We start from the raw sequence: 19,855 nt of genomic DNA, 5'->3' as shown, positions 1-19,855 counted from the left end.
TGGGTTCAATCCGTAGTACAAAAACAAAAGAACTATTTATTAAGTCCCTACTATGTATTAGTAACTGAAAAATACAAGAATAAATTTTGTCATAATAACTGTACTCAAACTTCAATACAAAAGGTAAAAGTAAAAGGCATGGAGACCTGGAAACACTGTGGCGAGTCTGTGAATTCTGTCCTGTTTAAGGGGTTGAAAACCAAGGCTGACAACAGAATGAAAATGGAGGAGTGACAGTGATGCAGGCAGGTTTAATAGCATAAATATCTATACAAGTAAGAAAGCAACAGAGTAATGGACTCCAAAGGGGGTACAGATACTGAAGGTTGAGTCTGGATATGTGGAGGGATAAGGAGATAAACTTGAAAATCACAGACAATATGTGCCATGGGAGAGGACTATGAATATCATTCTGTTCATCATGAGGAATCATTGACAAGTTTTAAGCAGGGGATTAATAATTTTGAGATTTGCTATCTTTTTTACCTTTGATCAATGATTACTTTTATACATTTAAGGGTAAGAATTAAGAGGGCAAGAGAAATCAGCCAGAAAGCTCAAGGCCTAAAAGAGGTAACTCTGTGATGGGAAAAAAATCAGACACAAGGACAAATTAACAGAATACAGACAACAACTGAGAAAGGACTCTTAAAAGTCATTATGACAAAGACCACAGGTAACTAAAAAATTAAATCTCCATGTGTTTTAGATTTTGTCAGAAGGCATATCGAATTAGTTTCTCACCACAATTCTGGAACTTACCATTAAGTATGTAAACATTTTCTGAAGTTCTAGAAGTGTAGTTTTGTGTTTCATATCTTCTGAATACTGAAAATGAAAACTTCTGTCAAAACTTGTTGATGGTAGTAAATTGGACATTCTAGCAAACAAAGTCATGCAAAGTGCTCAACACTGTATCTGTTTTCATCCTTTTAGCTATTTGCAGGAAAAATACACTTTTTATTCTTTCTTTAGCAACTATAGCATTCAAAAAACTGGAACTCTTTTTTCTCTACAATAAATAAAGCTATCACCATTATGTCAAAAAACCTGAATAAACAAATCTTAGAAACATTGCTTTCAAGATCAACACTTACATGGTACATGTTGACTTACAAGAAAAAACATTTTAAGTATTCAATGAATTGTCTTTTACAAGTAAATCAATACATTGAAAAATAATACTGACCATACTAGTAAGCAATATTTCATCACCATCTAATCATATTTTTACTTTTTTGGGAATGGCATATTCTGAAAACTAAAGAGGAATATTGATCATGATCTTTGACAACCATCTAAATACTAAATTGCCAAAAACTCAGATTCAGGAATCTAGCTAGGGACTTAGACAAAAACACTGACCTTACCAGAGAGACTCACATACATGCTGGACACTTTCTAGATACAGCCTATTATTATTCAAGTAATACTTTGCAAAAATAATTATAGTATACTCCTGACAAATGAGGCTTAATATTTCACGAGTTTATGAGGATAGTCACACCAAATGACATTTTCTAACATATAATATATCTGATATATGCAAAGTGCTAATTCAGAATAAAAAACAATAAGATTAATAATGTGAATGGACTTAATGCCACAGAACTGTACACTAACAAATGGTAAAATTCTATACTTTCTGTATCAGAATACATGTAGTTTTGGTCAATCTTTCTGTGAAAAGGGAATAATAAAAACAACGGAAGTTCTGGTATTAAAGCATCAACTTTCCAAAGTCATGTCAAATTCTATTAAGAGTTTTCTATGTAGATATTAAACTTCAAGAGCACTTGATCAATGAGCCACACCCCCAGCCTTATTTTGTATTTTTTAAGAGACAGGGTCTCACTGAGTTGTTTAGTGACTCACTTTTGCTGAGGCTGGCTTTGAACTCAGGATTCTCCTGCCTCAGCCTCCAGTGCCATTGGGAGTATAGGCATACACCACTATACCCATCTCTCATGGTATTTTGTTGTTGTGTTGTTGTTTTGGTTTTTGTGTGGGATGGGAATTGAATCCCATACATGGCAGGTTCTACCACAGAGCTGCATCATCAACCCTTTTTCATTTTTAGTTTGAGACAGGGTTTTGCTAAATTGCCCTAGCTGGCCTCACACTAGAAATCCTCTTGCCTTAGCCTCCCAAAATGCTGGGATTATACTGCCACTGTGTTCAGATCTAAGTTCAGTTTTTAACCTAAAACACCACTAGGAGTCTTAGTTAGCCTATCTGAGTGTTCTTTCTGTCCCTGCTAATTCCTGACAGTCCTAATAGCTTAAAAGTGGTCATTAATATGAAGAGACAATAAGAAATATGGTCAAATCACCAAGAAAAACAAAAAACCATGGAAAAATGCTTCTCTGATAACTAATGATTTTATAAAACTATGAAGATGGGTCCACCACCTTTAGTCATAAAAATTTCTATAAGCTAATAAAACTCTCGTTGAACTACTTTGTAGTTACACTCAATCTACAGAGCTGATAACTTAGGAATATTCATATACATGATGGTGAATACCTGGAATCCCAGTGGCTTAGGAGGATTTCAAGTTCAAAGCCAGCCTCAGAAATTTAGCGAGGCCCTAAAGCAACTTAGTGAGACCCCTGTCTCTAAATAAAATATAAATAAGCCTGGGTATGTGACTCAGTGGTTAGGCACTGGGTTCAATCCCTGGTATAAAACAACAAACAAAAACCCTGTCTCAAAATAAAAAACAAAAAAACCTGGGGATGTGGCTAAGTGGTAAAGCATCCCTGGGTTCGATCCCTAGTACCTCCATACACACACACAAAAAATCATATAATCAAAGCCAAAACCCAAACCTTCTTGAGTATACTGTAAGTTGGAGACTTCAAAGAATAATTTAAACATATTAAATAATTCACTGAAGGCATATAAAGTATCATACAATTTCATTAGTGGGGGGAAAAAAGCCAGGAGATAAAGATAACATGATGGAGGAAAACAAAAATAAAAATGCAACCATAAAAAACATCTGCAAGGGGTTGGAATCATAGTTCAGTGGTAGAGTACTTGCCTAGCATGTGTGACACACTGGGTTTGATTCTCAGCATTGCATATAAATAAAAATTTTAAAAGTAAAATAAAGGTCCATTGACCAAAAAAACCCCAAAATTTGCCAAGAACTTATTAGACAAGGCAAATTAAAAAATAATCAATGATGAACAAAATGAAGACAAGAAAGAAAAAGTGATAAAAAAAAATAAATGAAGCAGAACTTATCCAAACAAACTGAATCCACAAACTCATTTACATAAAAGAAACATACTCAGTGATTCTGGTAGTACTTCCCTAGTTTGTTTTGCTTATTTTCTATGTAATTAGAACTTTTATTTATTTTTACTGAAAATATTTACTGTATACACTGAATGTGTACATTCTACAACTGTGTTCCTTTGAGAAATAAATTACTGAATCATCTACTCAAGTGTAAAAACAATGAAAATATACACATTAACTACTTATATAATGAGTTTTTCTCTCATATTTTTACTCATAATTCCTCAAAAACTATTTTAGTACACCACAAATTAACCAAGATTTATAAATAAAATTTTAAAATTTGGTCTTTTTTTTTTTTTTTTTTAAGTCTTTTAATATTAGAAAAACTCTACCTTGGCAGTGAAGACAGCCTGTCTTGCTTCAGGTATCATATAAAGTTGCTGAATAGTGGAAGCCAAGTAACAAGTAGCTCCAAGGTTAGTCAGGCCAACAAATCTACACTCTGCCCGGACATCCTCATGAGGCCAGTAGTCCCACTTATAAGGTGCATGGGCTGCTGAAGAAAAGAGGGAAGAAAAGATGCCCCCCAAAACAAACTATTAAACTCAATATATTTGGTTATTATTAACAGCCATGACCTCCACTAGTTATCTAGTTTATATGAAATATTTTTTATAATTTTATAAACTGTTAGAATACATTCTAAACTCATTCTTTTAAAAATTCAAACTTGACTGTCAAAAATTTGATTTTATGTGACACTAAATTATTTTACCTAAAAGAAGCCAAAGTATTTAAAATATTTATTTAAAAAACTCTTCAAACTTGTTTGTTCAAACCAATGTTTACTTTGCAACTTTCCTATTCTATTAATAATGGTTTAAGCTGTTAAAGTGAGTGAACTGAATTCTTTAAAAGACACTTTCCAAAATCTCATTTCTGCATTCAAAATTTATAAAGATGAAAGGTAAAGAAGAATGCTTACACTGCATGTGTTGTGCCATGACCCAATTGTGTATTAGCCTGTAGTTCTCCACAGACCCCTTTACCATCTCTACTAACAAATCATAAGCAGCAGCTCTTGAAGAATGTGATTTGCACTTTGGCTGTTGTCGATCTTTCAGACTGGGCAACAAAAACAGGAGATTGAAGATATCTCTTAAAAACTCCTAGAAAAACAGAAAAGTCAAATACATTATCTAAACTTCGATATTAATTTCTTTCTAAAAGCAAGGAATAACAGAATAGGAATATAAGACTATCTACTATTAAAAAGTTATCCTAAAACTTAATGGCACCATATAATATTATCTGAAAGTCTTCCTAATATTCACTTCTTTTACAGAAAATGGAATACACCGAGTTCCTTTACTCTTCCCTTCCTCTTAATATCTGACAGCTCCTTCTTACACCATCTATGCATGATGTTATTCTTTTCCATTCCATTAAGTGATCAGAAATTTGTTAAGACCTCATAACTCCTTACCCTTGCCTTATAACAAATCCCAGAGATACATCTGTACTTATTTATCTGTCTTCTTATTTCACACTACTAATAAAAACAATAGCCAACAGAGTAACTTCATCACACTGAGCATGTAAGTGCTACTCACTCTCCAAAAGGCCCCAAAATGAAAATCAACAAAGGTTAGGAACTTTTCCAATAGTCTTACAGTGGGCGAGGCAGGTGCCAGTCAGGATTCAAGGCACTATAGTCTTAACCTCTATAACAGTGAAGTTCAAACTGAACTAACAAGATTTGCCATGAGTTAAATTGTTTTAAGAAAATCAAATTCTGTATCTTCACTCTAGGTATGCTTTTTCCTAAATTTAATCTGCTTGGGAAAGAGGTGCTAGGTTATCTTTCCACTTGTCCCTTCTAAACTGGTATTCTTACTTTGCTATATTTTACCTAGTTATTTCCCTCAAGCTTTCCAAATACTACTATGGCACATTCTCTGGGGTACCCTCCCAAGGTATAATGCAGAATAAAGGTAACATAATAAGATTGAAATATTCCTACCTTAGCCTTTAGTAAGGCTAGCCTTTGGCTGTAGTTTGGTAAATGCACTTATAAACAAGTTCCTTCAATGACATAAAACTTTCCCTAAGTGATAAAGGTAGCTCATTGTGCCCAACTGTATATAATTAATGCTGAATCTATGTTTTCCTTTTTGGGAGTCTGGAATTTCAATGACCATTCAGTCATGTAGTTCATATGTGTCCATATGAACTATAGATAAAACCCTGGATATCTAAGGCTCAAAAAGTTTCCCTGGGTCGGGTGCAGTGGCACACACCTATAATCCCACTGGTTTGGGAACCTGAGGCAGGACTATGGTGAGTTCAAAGCCAGCTTCAGCAAAAACAAGGCACTAAGCAACTCAGCAAGACACTATCTCCAAATATTTATTTATTTATATATATAATTTTAAAGGGCTGAGGTGTGGCTCAGTGGTTAAGCTCCCCAGAATTTAAAAAAAAAAAAAAACTTCCGTGGTAGACCACATTTCACTTACTTTGACCCACTCTTTGCTAAGGGAAGCACTATCTGTACACCTCCACCAAAGAGGACTCCTGGGAGTCTGCCTCTAATTTTCTCTAGACTATGCCCCATACATCTTTTCCTTCTGATTTTACTTTGTGAACTCATTTCTCTATAATAAATATTAGCCATGAGTACAACTATATTCTCAGTTCTGTGAGACAAAGAATGTATAATTCATAGTTTGACTTTGCAAAGAAAAGCAGGTATGGCTAAGAAATAGAGAAAGTGAACAGGGGTTTATTTTATGTTGTTGACCCACAAATAAGATTTCATCTTACTTATATTAGAATTCAGAAATAAGATGACTGTCATAAAGACATAAATGAAAACATTTACTTCATTTGGAAAATAAAGTCAATTGATTCAAACAGAAAGTCTCAATTGTCTAATAAGTAACTTAACAATGAACTACTTCTGCTCACCAGTATAGATCCAAGAACTAGATAAGCTACATTCTAGTAGCTCCAATGTTTTTTGTTTTGTTTTGTTCTGGGGGAGCGTGATTTAAAAGCCTGTGATAAAAGCATTTCATCAGAATTACTGGCCTTTAAACACACTAAAATGAACAGTATTTTTTATTTTGTTATTCTGAGTTCATCAGAAAAACAGGTGTCTCTAGGAAAATAATAATATCTACATAAACACATCCATTTGGTAAATATATTTTAGAATGTTCCACAGAAAGAACTTACTCAAAGTGCTGCCTGAGAGAATATTAAAAATAATTTTTATTTATAGATCATAGTGTGATTCTGACATGTAACTCAGAAAAAAAGAAATTGTGTTTAGAAAGCAAATACCCAGGAAAAGTAAGTTTTACTTATGTGCCAGCCTCTGAGGATTCTTCAGTAAAAAGTAAAGAATCTGTGTCTCTAACCCTGGTGCTCACCTCTGCAGGGTTTGTGAATGTTTAGACCCAAAACATGCTCGAGATGCCAGAAGGCACATTATTTCAAAAAGGAGCATCAGAGGCTTGACTGTAGATTGGGACAAAGGCACAAAATCAGATTACTTGAATCATAATTCTAGACCACACTTACTTTTTCTAGAATGTGAAAATCCAACAGAAACAAACAATGAAGATTATGCCTGAGCCAGCATGGTGGTGCATGCCTGTAATCTCAGCAACTTTGCAGGTTGAGGCAGGAGGATTACAAGTTTCAGGCCACCTTAGGCCAAAAAGTGAGACTTGTGTCAAATTAAAAAAGGGTTGAAAATGTGGCTCAGTGGTAAAGTGCCCCTGATTTCAAAGCCCAATACAAAAAAAAAAAAGAAAAAGAAAAAAGCGTGAAGTTGTAAAAAAGGAAGATGACTAAGGGATTACAGGGAGCATGGATGAGGCACATAAGGAACAACGAGACTCATGGCAAAGCATGAATCCAGGAGAAGATAAAAATTTCCAGGAGTTAGCCAGACATGGTCGTATTGCATATAAATGAGAGACATTCTGTCCATATACAACTACAAATATAAAAATTATAAAAAAAAAAAAATAGGTGGACTGACCACCCAAGCATGCTTGCTTGCAAAACTTTGTTCCATAGCACATGTTCTGCAGAAGTAAGGTTTGCCTTGCTGAGCTACTTCCAAGCATGTGTTTTGATTCCTTGCAGCACTCTAGTACTTCGAACTACTGGAATACTTCAATTTTATGAAGTATTGGCCCACTCTCTTTCTCTCTCTCTTCTTCTTTTTTTTAGTTGTAGATGCACACGATATCTTTATTTTTTTATTTTTATGTGGTGCTGAGGATCAAACCCAGTACATCACTCGTGCTAGGCAAGCACTCTGGTGCTCACAAATGCAAGGCAAGCACTCTACCACTGAGCTACAACCCAGCCTTGCCCTTTTTTTTTTTTTTTGAGAGAGAGAGAGAATTTTTTAATATTTATTTTTTAGTTTTCGGCGGACACAACATCTTTATTTGTATGTGGTGCTGAGAATCGAACCCAGCGCCATGTGCATGCCAAGCGAGTTCACTACCGCTTGAGCCACATCCCCAGCCCCCTGGTCCATTCTTAAATAAAAAAATAAATCCAAACAGAGCACAGTGGTGTGTGCCTGTAATCTCAGCAGCTCCGGAGGCTGAGGGAGGAAATTAAAAATTAAAAACCAGCCTCAGCAAAATCGAGGCACTAAGCAACTCAGTGAGACCCTGTCTCTAAATAAAATACAAAATGGGGCTAGGGATGTGGCTCAGTGTTCAAATGCCCTTGATTCAATCCCCGGTACCCAAAAGAAAACAAGAAAAAACAAAACCCCAATAATAGTGATGCTTAAATTGATGTAATTTTATCCTTTGACAGATACACGGTAGAGAGATTTTCTTTAATATTCATGATAGGAGACAGACAGACATGACTGGTAGGAACATCACGATAAGGTAATAATTCTATAAACTGCTTACTGTGCTGACTTGCTCTCCTTTCTTAAAAAAAAAAAAAAAAAAAAAATTTACCTACAGTCCTGTCTACCTTAAGTCCACAGGATATGTTACATTCCTTAGCAAACAATCTGTTACCTGAAAGAGAACATCGGACCTGAGAAGCCAATCAGTCTCTCCCTGAAGGGGGAGACTTTTGGGACCCTTACAGAGACTAGATCCCAGAACTCAGGGATTTAAGAGTAATTCCCCCTAACCATAAAATTGGTTAAGAACAGGTTCCGATTAGAGCCTGTTAGCACAGGCCAAAGCAAGACATAGTTGTCAAGGCAGTGGGGCTCCTGCTGTCAATCAAAAGCCAGGAGATGGAACTAGGTGAGATTCTCTGGAAACTTTCCTAGAACCCAGAAAAAACTGAAGAGCAGGAGAGGCATGCAGTCCCTGTCCTGAGAATCCACTCTTTTCCTTGAGAGTGCCCCTTTTCCTGTCTAATAAACTCATGCCTATTACTGTGAGCCATGAATCTAAAATCTTTCTGACTTGATCACAATAATGGGGATTTGAAGGGGGACATTCAAGCTGTCTCAGTTTCGTGAAAGGCTCTTGTCCTAGAACAATACAACACAAACTGCATTAAACACTTCCACTTGGATATCATATTGACATTTAAAATTGAACATGTATAAAATAGAACTCCTGATTAAAACCACTCTTTTCCTTCCATTATGGTTCTATCCTGATTTCCTTTTCTTAGTGACTGCATTATTATTCACTTAGTTTCTAAAGCTGAAAATTTAGGATTTATTCTTGATTAATCTTTCTCTCACTCTATAATCCAATACAAATATATTAGTTTTGTGAGCTCTACTTCCAATAAATATTACAAATCCAACCACTTTTCACTATCATCTCTGTCCTGAACTTCTACTAACACATTTGCCTTCCAAGTTCTGTACCAGCAGTCTAATTTCCCACACAAAGCATGAGTAAATTCTTTAAAATAAAATAATTAATTCAGTTCATATATCTCCTCCAGTATCAAAGCTAATTCTAAAGTTTTCCCAAAGCACACAACCAGAAGGAAATCACATATGGATTTGATAACAAACACCAAAACTTTCTTACAAGGAACTTTAAAAGCAACTATTATTTAACACTGTTTGGAGGGACCAGAAAAAATTAGACAAGTGAAGCAGAATTCAGACTTGAAAAATAAGACATAAAGAATTACTAACAGATGATAAACCAAAAACAAATTAAAGACCTAAAACAACACTTAAAACTAAAGATAATGGAAAAAATAAATACAAACAATAAATAAATTGAAGATAGACTTTGACAAATTTAATCCCTAGGACAGCCAAAAAGTAAAAAGATAGAATAGAATAAAAGGTGGTCTCTAATTAATACACAAGAACCCTTTTTTTCACATAAACATCAAGTTAGAAAACATAATCAAAGAAAATATTCAATTTATGGCATGAATTGTTACTTTTTCTTATTGGGGTTGTATTGATATAGAATTGATACCCTTATGATACTGATTCTGATTGTGCAAAAACAGTATTACTCATGAAGACTTCACAGGAATAAACATTAAAAAATACTTTAAATCCAAATTCCATATGAAGAAAGCTTTAAGAATACAGATTAATTTTGTGTAAATATGATAAATACTATTATTGCACAGGCAAAATCAGTAACAAAGATCAATACTGCATCAATACAATTGCAACAGAAAAATTTAATTTTAATATTTGTAAAATAACCAAATGAATTCTAAAGTTCATTTAGAAAAATAATAGCTAAGAAAATTCCAAACAGGAATAACAATGAAGATGAACCACCATAAGTTATTCACAACTCTAAATTTATATGGTTAAGATATGGCATTGGTGAGTGAATACGCACATCAGTGGAATGAAACACAAAGCTTAGAAAGAAAGCAAAATACATATGGCAGTTCAGAATATGAAGGAGGTATTTCTAATCAGTGGATTAAAAAGTAAATTAGCCAATTAATACGGTACTTGGTATTGACTTGAAAGAAAAGTTATTTCATTCCTCTCACCTAAATGATTTCATTATAGAAAAATATAAATGTAAAAATAAAATTATGGAAATATAACAAGGTACTGTGTATTTTTTTAGTTGTAGATGGACACGATATCTTTAATTTTATTTGTTTATTTTTGTATGGCACTGAGGATAAACCCAGGGCGTCACACGTGCAAGGCAAGCACTTTATCACTGAGCTATAAACGCCAGCCTGGTACTATGTATTTTTAAAGTCAACACAAAACCTAGATTCCATAAAATATCAGTAAACTGGAGTCAAATTAAAACGAAATAAATTATAGTTAGAAAATAAGTGAAACAGGGGCTGGGGAGGTGGCTCAAGCGGTAGCGCGCTCGCCTGGCATGCGTGTGGCCCGGGTTCGATCCTCAGCACCACATACAAACAAAGATGTTGTGTCCGCCAAAAACTAAAAAAAAAAATAATAATAATAATAATAAATTAAAAAAAAAAAAAATAAGTGAAACAAAAACTGCAAAATGAGGGGCCAGAGTTGTGGCTTGGTGGTAGGGCACTTGCCTTCCAAGTGTGAGGCACTGGGTTCAATCCTAGCACCACATAAAAACAAAAAAAGGCATTGAGTCCATGCACAACTTAAAAACAAAACAAAACAAAACAAACCTGCAAAATGAAAAGACAAACAAGAACAACTTGCAACTCATATTTCAAAAAAGAATAATTTCCTTTACATAAAAATTCTTTAGCAGTGATGGGTGCAGTGGCATACACCTGTAATCCAAACAGCTCGGGAGGCTAAGACAGGAGGATGGCGAGTTCAAAGCCAGCCTCAGCAAAATCGAGGCATTAAGCAACGCAGTAAGACCCTGTCTCTAAATAAAATACAAAAATAGAGTTGGGGATGTGGCTCAGTGGCCGAGTGCCCCTGAGTTCAATCCCTGGCAACCCTCCCCCCCAAAAAAAACATCTTCAGCAAGATGAGATGTAGCTCAGGGGTAGAACTCTTCCCCCACTTCCCCCCAAAAAACCCCAAACCATTCTTCGATAAGGAGCAAAACAGGAGGCATTATACTACCTGAATTCAAAATATACAGGTCAGTAGAACAGAACAGAGGCCAGAAAAAACAACAATATAATTAATATATAGGCAACTTTTCAACTACAGTGCTAAATGTAAGAACATCCACTATAGAAAGCACAGTCTTCATTAGATGGTGCTGGGCAAATTAGATGTCCACTCCAGAACAAAACTAACCCCTAATCTTTCACAAGTTACCCAAATCCACTCACAATGGATTAATGACTTAACTATAACACCTGAAACTTAAACTAAAATTGGAAGATAAAATAAGGGAAACTCTTCAAGACTTGGAATGGGTAAGGTAGGAGAGAGGTTGACCAATAAGTACAAAGTTATTGTTTGGTTTGAAGAATAACTTATGGTGTTCTATGGCACAGCTGAGTAAATATCATTTCCAACAATGCATCATCTCTCTCAAAGTTCGAGAGGAATTTGAATGTAATCACCATAAAGAAATGGTAAAAAGATAAAAATGGATATCTAATTATCCTGAGTTAAGCATTACCCAATGTATGAATGAATGAATTAAAACACCATACTAAAGCCAGGCGTGGTAGCACACACCTGCAATCCCAGTGGCTCCAGGATGAGGCAGGAGGATAGCAAATTCAAAGCCAATCTCAGCAAAAAGCGAGGTGCTAAGCAACTGAGTGACAATCTGTCTCTAAATAGGGCTGGGGATGTGGCTCAGTGGTCCTGTAACCCTGAGTTCAATCCCTGGTACCAAAACAAAAACAACAGCAACAACAACAACAACAAAAAAAACAACAACAAAGAAACAAACAAAAAACCCACCATACTGAGCCAGGAGAGGTGGTGCACCCCTATAATCCCAGCGGCTGGGGAGACTGGGGAAGGAGGATCCCAAGTTCAAAGCCAGCTTTGCCAAAATTGACGCTAAGTAACTCAGAGAGACCCTCTAAATAAAATACAAAACAGAGCTGGGGATGTGTCTCTAGTCAAATGACTGAATTCAATCTCCTGTTACCACCCCCACCCCCACCCCCCAAAACCCAAAATACCACACTGTGTTTCATAAATATTTGTAAACATTATGTCTCTAAAAAATTATAGGGAAAAAAATTCAGTAACCAGGGAAAACAAGAGTGGACTTCAGAAAGTGGCACAGTTTTAAAACAGATTAAAACTGTCGCCTTAAATTTAACACAAGAATCCTTAGTCTATACCCATGAGGATATTAACACAGTCGGAAACCTCAAGATAACTACTATCCAAATCAAAACAAATTCCCTCCATGCAGGAAATGAAAAAGTGCCCACTGCAGATAACAACTTTAAAAGACATAGCTGGGCACAGGGATGCAATGTACAAATGACCACTTATTAATTCCACTGTTTAACTTAAAGACAATAGTTTACAATTTAAACTATTAATTCAAAATATTTAGTATCACAGAAATCAAATTATTAGAGATTTTTTTTTTTGTCATACTGGAATTAAATTCAGAGGTACTCTACCACTGAACTACATCTCTAGTACTTTTTTTAAAAAATTATGATAGCAGGAGATCTCAAGTGTAAGATCATCTTTTTATATATGGTAATAGCAATTAAAATTAGCTTTTGCACTCTAAAAACAAACTCAACTTTTATATTTCTAGGGTTCAATTTACTCAATGTTCACTTTTTAAGCCCAAAACTAAGTTCTTTAAACTTGGATTTAAAAAAAACTTACATATCCACAAATGATCAAAAACCAAGTGTTGATCAGATTTCAAACAGACATTTGGATATTTTAATACACACCTGTCCTTCCCTTGAAAATTTAAAGGGTGGTTTGTGTTTAATAACACTTGTTGCAAGTCTTAGGAGTCCTGTAAGCCCATCATCTTCTATATTACCATCTTGATGATCAAGGATCTCCCTACTACAAAAAAAAAAAAAAAAAAAAAAAAAAGAACATAAGCAAATCAAGATACTTTGCCTTTATCTGTTCTTAATAATTGTCAATGTCACATAAAATTTTACCTTCGAATACAGTCAGCCAAATGTCTTGCCAAAGCATCTAAGTCAAGGAGTGTTGTCTTAATACAAAAAGAAAAATCAAAATTCAAATACAGATTCCAATGTTTAGTAGTACACACAGTACTAAAACAATGAAGAAAAATCACATCCTTATAGTAAACAGCTTGGTTATCCCAAATTTATTAATTATAAAATTTAGTATTCCTCTCTTACACATGTCAACAAAATTATAGTTTTAAGTGCAGTATTAATAGTCTTACAAAAAAGAATCAAATGAATGTTTGGCAATAAATTATGATAGTCACAGTAACCTACTGAGATGATAATACTTTAGTTTGTTGTTTTAGTAACAACTTTACCAAGATGTCATTCATAGCCATTAAGGTTTGTTTTTGATACCACCTTTACACTAGGTTCTAACAATAAACTAAAGCCTATAGTTAATTTTAAAAAGCTTTAATTTTCACTATAACTGGGGAACAAAAAATCATAACAGATTTTACCAAATAGAATTAAATTCAAGAGTATCTCAAAGAAACTAGATCTTTAGGAAAGAAAATAATTTGTTTAAGGATGCTTAGATTTGTACTTTAGCTCAATGAGCAAATCAAGGATTTAAGAAATAGATTTATCTGGTCTCAATATTTTAATTATCAATAAATAAAACTTGTTTAATATTAATTTTTATAATTATTTCTCATATGAAAAGTAGAAGAACTTAACATCCCAGTTATAAACATCCTCACATTTCTCATTTATTTTGAATTAACAGATGTATTTTTAGTTTAACTAAATTTGTACAAAGGGGAAAAATCAAAAGTCTTCAGGTGGCAAATCTGCTTTTGAAAATTACTTGTTTGAATGGAAATGTCATTTAAGTCTAGTAAAAGAAAATCAGTAGTTGAGCCAAAATTGTCAGTTTTGTTACCTTAAAATAACTTGTTTTAATTAAAATGTTATTTTATATATGCAAGACTCCAAATCTACTTGTTATTAAAGAAAGTTGAGTAAGAAGGTAATAGAACAGAAAGGTTCAAATACAGTAGAAAAAATATGACAGTACCAAATAGTTAACACTTATTATAATTAAAGTTGTCTTTCCTTAAGTACAAAGACTAACAAAATCATCCACATCCCTGTACATAATCCACATCTATTGACAACTTAATATATAATGTTCTGAACATACCTGACTAGCATCCTTTATATGTATGTTGTCAACTAGTTTGCATAACAACCAAAAATACTCTTTACATCCAGGTTTTAACATTGGTTCTTCCTCATAATCATCTATCTATTAAAAAAAAATTATTCTTTGTGAAAACATTTTAAAAATAGCTTAAATTATAATACATTTAAGAAACTACAGATTTCTGAAACAAATTAAATCCCAAAAGAAATTCAACAGTGTTAAAAATCTAAGAAAAAATGAGCTGTACGCTCCTACTTTCTATAAAATCAGATAATCAGAATAACTACAAGGCGTGGTGACACATGTTTGTAATCGCAGCATCTAGGAAGGTCAGAATAAACAGGTACCCTAAACAATATTACTAAGATCAAAACAGTTTAGAAAAATAGTCTCAAAGTACTTATACCTGGAAAAGACAAAATAATTTACATCCTACAACACCTATTTCTGAGATAATCAAAAATTTTATATTAGTGGGCTCTGGATTTATTAGGTTACAATAATAAATTGTTACACAAGGCTAGAACATACATTATGGCAAGAAAGTAAATTAAAAATTCAGAACACCCTGGGGATTAAAAAAAAAAAAAGGTGTGAATGAATAAAGAAGAAAGCTAGCTACATTTGTGACAGAAATTTCTATCATTTAACTTATTAACACAAAGCTCAGAACCAAGAACAAATGTCAACCCATGAGAGAGCCCAAAGAGCTAAAATTCAAATGCAGACTCTCTTACTAGTTGTAACATGGAGACAATGTGTCAAAATGCTGTCATTTTAAGAATAATATTACTACCATCTTCTACGTAAAAACCACAAAGGATATAGTACAATAATAAACTTTGGGGAGAAGAAATTAGAGAAACAGAAATCTCCCCTGAATATAGTAAAATCTTACCCTGATAGGTTTGAGTGCTTGTGCATCAGGAAGAAATTTTAACAATGTTGAGGCAGCCAAGAGCAGAAAAGAACGATGGATTGAATCTCCTCCATCTAGGCCTGACAGAGATAACTTATACAAACCATTGCAAGATTCATGACGAACTGCAGTCTAAACAAAAAAGCCAGTTTCAGAGACAGTATAAGTTACTATTAAAAAACTAATGTTAATGTTAGCAGAAATAACTTAAATCTCTTCCTTCAATAATGTTTCAAATATAATATCCTGATCACATATACATGCATATAATTAACAGATGATCAAATACAAGTATCCATGTGTCCAGTACTATAAAAATACATTTTTTTCTTAGAAATTCCTAACCATGCCCATAAGACCAGAAAACCAAATAAGAATAATGACAACAAATAGAAAAAGAGATTAAGGGCAGAATATTCATAACCCAGTTATTTACAAGGTAAATAAATAACGATACAACAGTTTCAGAACTAGAAACAATCTAGAAAAAAGAACATTAAATCATAACATTTCCCAGATCCCAAGGGAATGGCCAAATGTCATAATAGATACCTAAGACACAGCAAGAACAAGAATACACATGACTTTCAATCCATAGCTAACAGCAGTGGACAATGCTAACTAAAACAATATTTAACTTGTGCTGAGGTGGTAGAGCACATGCCTAGCATGTTTGAGGCATGAGACTGATCCTCGGCACCACATATAAATAAATACATTAAATTATTTTATCTATCTACAACTAAAAATATATTTAAAAAAAAAGAAGTACAACTCCTGTGTTTATTTTAAAAACGTAACTCTGTAGTTAACTTTATTAATAAAAATGTTTCTATAATTTCAATATGGAATGCTATGTCAGTGAATACTGAGAAAAAGATATTAAAAATTATTGAGGTCTCCGTGTCAACATAAGAAGAAAAATATATTTGGTTTATTGACTTTTAGTTTCTCCTACCTCTATTAAACAGAAAAAGCAAACAAGTTTTCTAAAACATGAATTAACAAATAAATGCTCAAATTCTTTCCACCTTTTAGAAAAGGCAATTAAAAAAAAAAATCCAAAGCAAAGTAATCACTCAATAAACAAGTCTTTCAAAAAGGCAAATACAGCCAGGTGCAGTGGCACACACCTGTAATCACAGTGATTTGGAGGACTGAGGCAGGAGGACTGCAAGTTCAAAAAGCAGTTAGTGAGGCTGTAAGCAACTTAGCAAGACCCTGTCTTGAAATAAACATATAAAGGATTGAGGGTATAGCTCTGTGATAAAGTACCCCTGGTTTAATTCCCAGTATTCCGAAAAAAATAATAATAAAGGATGGATACTACAAATATATAATATTCACACTTTTTAAATGTTAACTAAATGTAGTGCATTGTTTAAAACATTCTATACCTTAAAGAATTAACTAGATAATATGATAGATATAGTTACGTAATCACACGTACTTGTTTCCAATAGCTCTTTTTAATTGTCAATGCTAATAATTGGAAAACTTGTGCAAAATATTAATCTCTAAATGTTACCGTAATTACCTCAGGAATAAGGAGGGTCAATTTCTTCAGCCAATCTTGTAAATGATCACTATCAGCAAGGCTGGATTTCACTAAAGAACAGCAATGAGCCCAACTAACCAAGAGCCACATTGAATAATGTGAAACTAAAAAAAAGGAAAAAATTATGACTACAAAGGTTTTTGATATAACAAAGATACATGTTTATTATTAAATATAAAACAATCTTGCACCTATTATTACCATCTTTATTCATTAAAAGTTAACTTTGTGGAACTCTTACCTTCATGCCTAGACCTGTGATCGGATTGGGCTTTCAAAACTCTGTAAAGTAAAAACATGTCACCACCACTAATTAAACTCAGCAATGAATTAAAAATGACTTATCATATGTCCTTTAAGGCTTACAATTCCTCCCAAATAGAATAAATTCTAAAAGAATTATGTATTTTTAAATAATCATTATTAAAAATATTGTTAATAAGTAAAGCTCATAGAAGCAGAGTCAAGTCAGGTGGGGAGACGCACGTGTGTAATCCCAGCAACTCATAGTCTAAAATAGGAACCTAAGATTGAGGCTCAGCAACAAAAGCCTGTCTCAAAAAAAAAAAAAAAAAAAGCCGGGTATGGACAGAGATTCAGGAGGCTGAGGGCGAAGGATCACAAGTTCAAAGCCTCAGCAATTTCCAGGGCTCAAAAAGAACAAAAAAGGCTGGGGATGCAGCTCAGTGGTTCAGTGCCCTGGGGTTCATTCAATCCTTGATCCCCCCCCCCCCGCAAAAAAAAATTAAATTTTTTTTAAAAAATATGTGTATTATAAAGATATAAGCCGTAATTATTTAGAGACTCAAAAAATTCATATTGTGTTAAGATATCCTTCCCGCTGTATTTATATTGCCAATGTCTCTCAGGAACCATCAAAGGCAAATTACTAGAATGTAGAGAAAACTGAATAAAGCAGGGCACAGTGGTGCACACCTGTAATCCCAGCAACTCAGACAGGAGAAGCTCTGAGTTTGAGGTCAGCCTCAACAACTTGGGGAGACCCTAAGCAACTTGGGAAGATCCCATTTCAAAGTAAAAAATAATAAAGACTAAAGGATGTAAGTGGTCCTGGGTTCAATCCCTGCTAACAACAACCAAAAAAAAAAAAAAAAAGGAAAGAAAGAAAAAAAAAAACTCAATAGTTTTTCTATTATTATTTTACCACTACTTTTTCTTATGATACTTTTAGTAATTTCAAGAGAAAATGTATGGCCTCAATTTAAAAAGGTGAATACTGATTTTCTTTTATTTTAACAAAACCAATAAATATGAACTATTTGCTTTAAACTATTTGCTGTTTAAAAAAAATCATTCCCCTCCAGTATTACCATCTCTCATAGGTTCAAAACTCAAAACTCATTCATCAATTTAAAGTAAGAGATCAATATGTATCAATTACATTAATATGTCTTAATTGAAGAGTCAAATCTAACATTTAGTTTTAATCAACACTGGCACCACACACAAACACACACTTTTTTTATACTTCTATTTTATTTATTTATTTTTATGTGGTGCTGAGGATTGTATCCAGTGCGAGGCGAGCGCTCTACCACTGAGCCACAACCCCAGCCCCTATAAGCACACATTTTTAAACCAAGAGCAGAAAACTTACCCCCCCCCCCTTTTTTTTTAAACACAGCATCTCACTGTGTTGCCAGGTTATCCTAGCACTTGTGTTTCTCCAGTCTCAGGTCCCACATAGTTGGAATTAAAAGTGTGTGCCACCATGCATATCTGTACTTTTCAATTTTAATGCTCATATAGGTATTAAAATATTTTTGTTTATACAGGAAAAAAGTTCATTCTATCTGCCTTATGCGTGGACCTCTGAAAAGATCACAATGACACAGAAACAGAACCTGAGAAACCACCAAGGATGAGGAGGGTTGGCAAATGATATGGTGAAGATTATAATGAACTCTATAAAATGGAACTAGTTGTGGGGTTTTTTTTGTTGTTGTTGTTTTGTACTTAGAATTTAACCTAGGGACACTTTACCACTGACTTACATCCCCAGTTTGTTTTCTTCCTTACTTTGAGACAAGGTCTCATTAAACTAAACTGCTAAAGCTGGTCTTGAATGTGCAATCCTCATGCCACTTGAGTTGCTGGGATTACAAGTATGTGCCATAGCACTTGCCTGGTTAAAACCTTTTAAGGGTACTTACATTAGCTTTATAAATCATCCGAGTTCAATCATCAAGTTCAGCCCCACAAAACAACTCTCAAATACTCAAAATTAATTTTATATGACTAAATAACTAGCATACAGTTAGGTCCCCATGTATTAATTAGCAATTGCTTTACTTGGATTTCTATATTAAAATTTTCTACATTATTAAGAATCTCCAAAGTAGTCCAAATAAATAGGATATCAATGTTTATATTTTCATACATATTAACATCTCTGTCCTCTGTGAATATAGGAGCAATGATATACCAGTAACAATGAATACATTAAGGACTCACATTTTTAAGGTTCCCTACTAACTGGCACTAGGACTTCTTTTTAAAATGGCTGACTTCAGGACTAAGACAGAGAAGCTACAAAATAAGCCTAGAAAGTATTGTACTGACATTAAAAAAACAAAAAGGAAACCCCTACCCCCACCCTAAACCATAAGGCTATGCCAAAGGTCACATGAACAAGCTCAGAGAGGCTTCCATAAGCCAACTCTGACACACTTTGAGCAAAGGGAATAATGACAGTAATGAACTATACATACTGAAGGTGGCAGGGGAGATGAATCCAAATTGATATTGACTATAAAGAGAGAAAGCTTTTTCCTCACAATAGGATGTCAATTAATAAACACGAAATTAACAAAAAAAATCAATAAAAGCTAAAACCAATGCATCAAAGTTTCACAAGAAGCAAGAAATTTGTAGTTTCAAA

The 19,855-nt window shown here is 33.9% G+C and overlaps 1 protein-coding gene across 5 annotated transcripts in view; it reads right to left on the bottom strand.

Annotated features, from left to right (window-relative positions):
• Positions 1-19,855, bottom strand: part of Usp34 (ubiquitin specific peptidase 34) — a 219,644-nt gene that overhangs the window by 62,878 nt on the left and 136,911 nt on the right. For all 5 annotated transcript variants that reach the window (XM_046423315.2, XM_046423320.2, XM_058572885.1 and 2 more), the window contains 9 exons: positions 17,195-17,235; positions 16,933-17,057; positions 15,375-15,527; positions 14,474-14,578; positions 13,288-13,343; positions 13,066-13,186; positions 4,238-4,421; positions 3,645-3,805; positions 763-828 (listed from right to left, as the gene is read on the bottom strand). In XM_046423315.2, coding sequence (XP_046279271.1) covers positions 763-828; positions 3,645-3,805; positions 4,238-4,421; positions 13,066-13,186; positions 13,288-13,343; positions 14,474-14,578; positions 15,375-15,527; positions 16,933-17,057; positions 17,195-17,235 — 1,012 coding nt within the window. The remainder of the gene's footprint in view (positions 1-762; positions 829-3,644; positions 3,806-4,237; positions 4,422-13,065; positions 13,187-13,287; positions 13,344-14,473; positions 14,579-15,374; positions 15,528-16,932; positions 17,058-17,194; positions 17,236-19,855) is intronic.

The sequence above is a fragment of the Marmota monax genome, unplaced genomic scaffold (genome assembly GCF_021218885.2).
Source record: "Marmota monax isolate L192 unplaced genomic scaffold, Marmota_monax_Labrador192_F-V1.1 WCK01_AAM20220418_F8-fsc00015, whole genome shotgun sequence".
NCBI classification, from domain to species: Eukaryota; Metazoa; Chordata; class Mammalia; order Rodentia; family Sciuridae; genus Marmota; species Marmota monax.
Note: the sequence above shows the minus strand (reverse complement) of the source record. Positions and strands in the feature narration are given on the sequence as shown.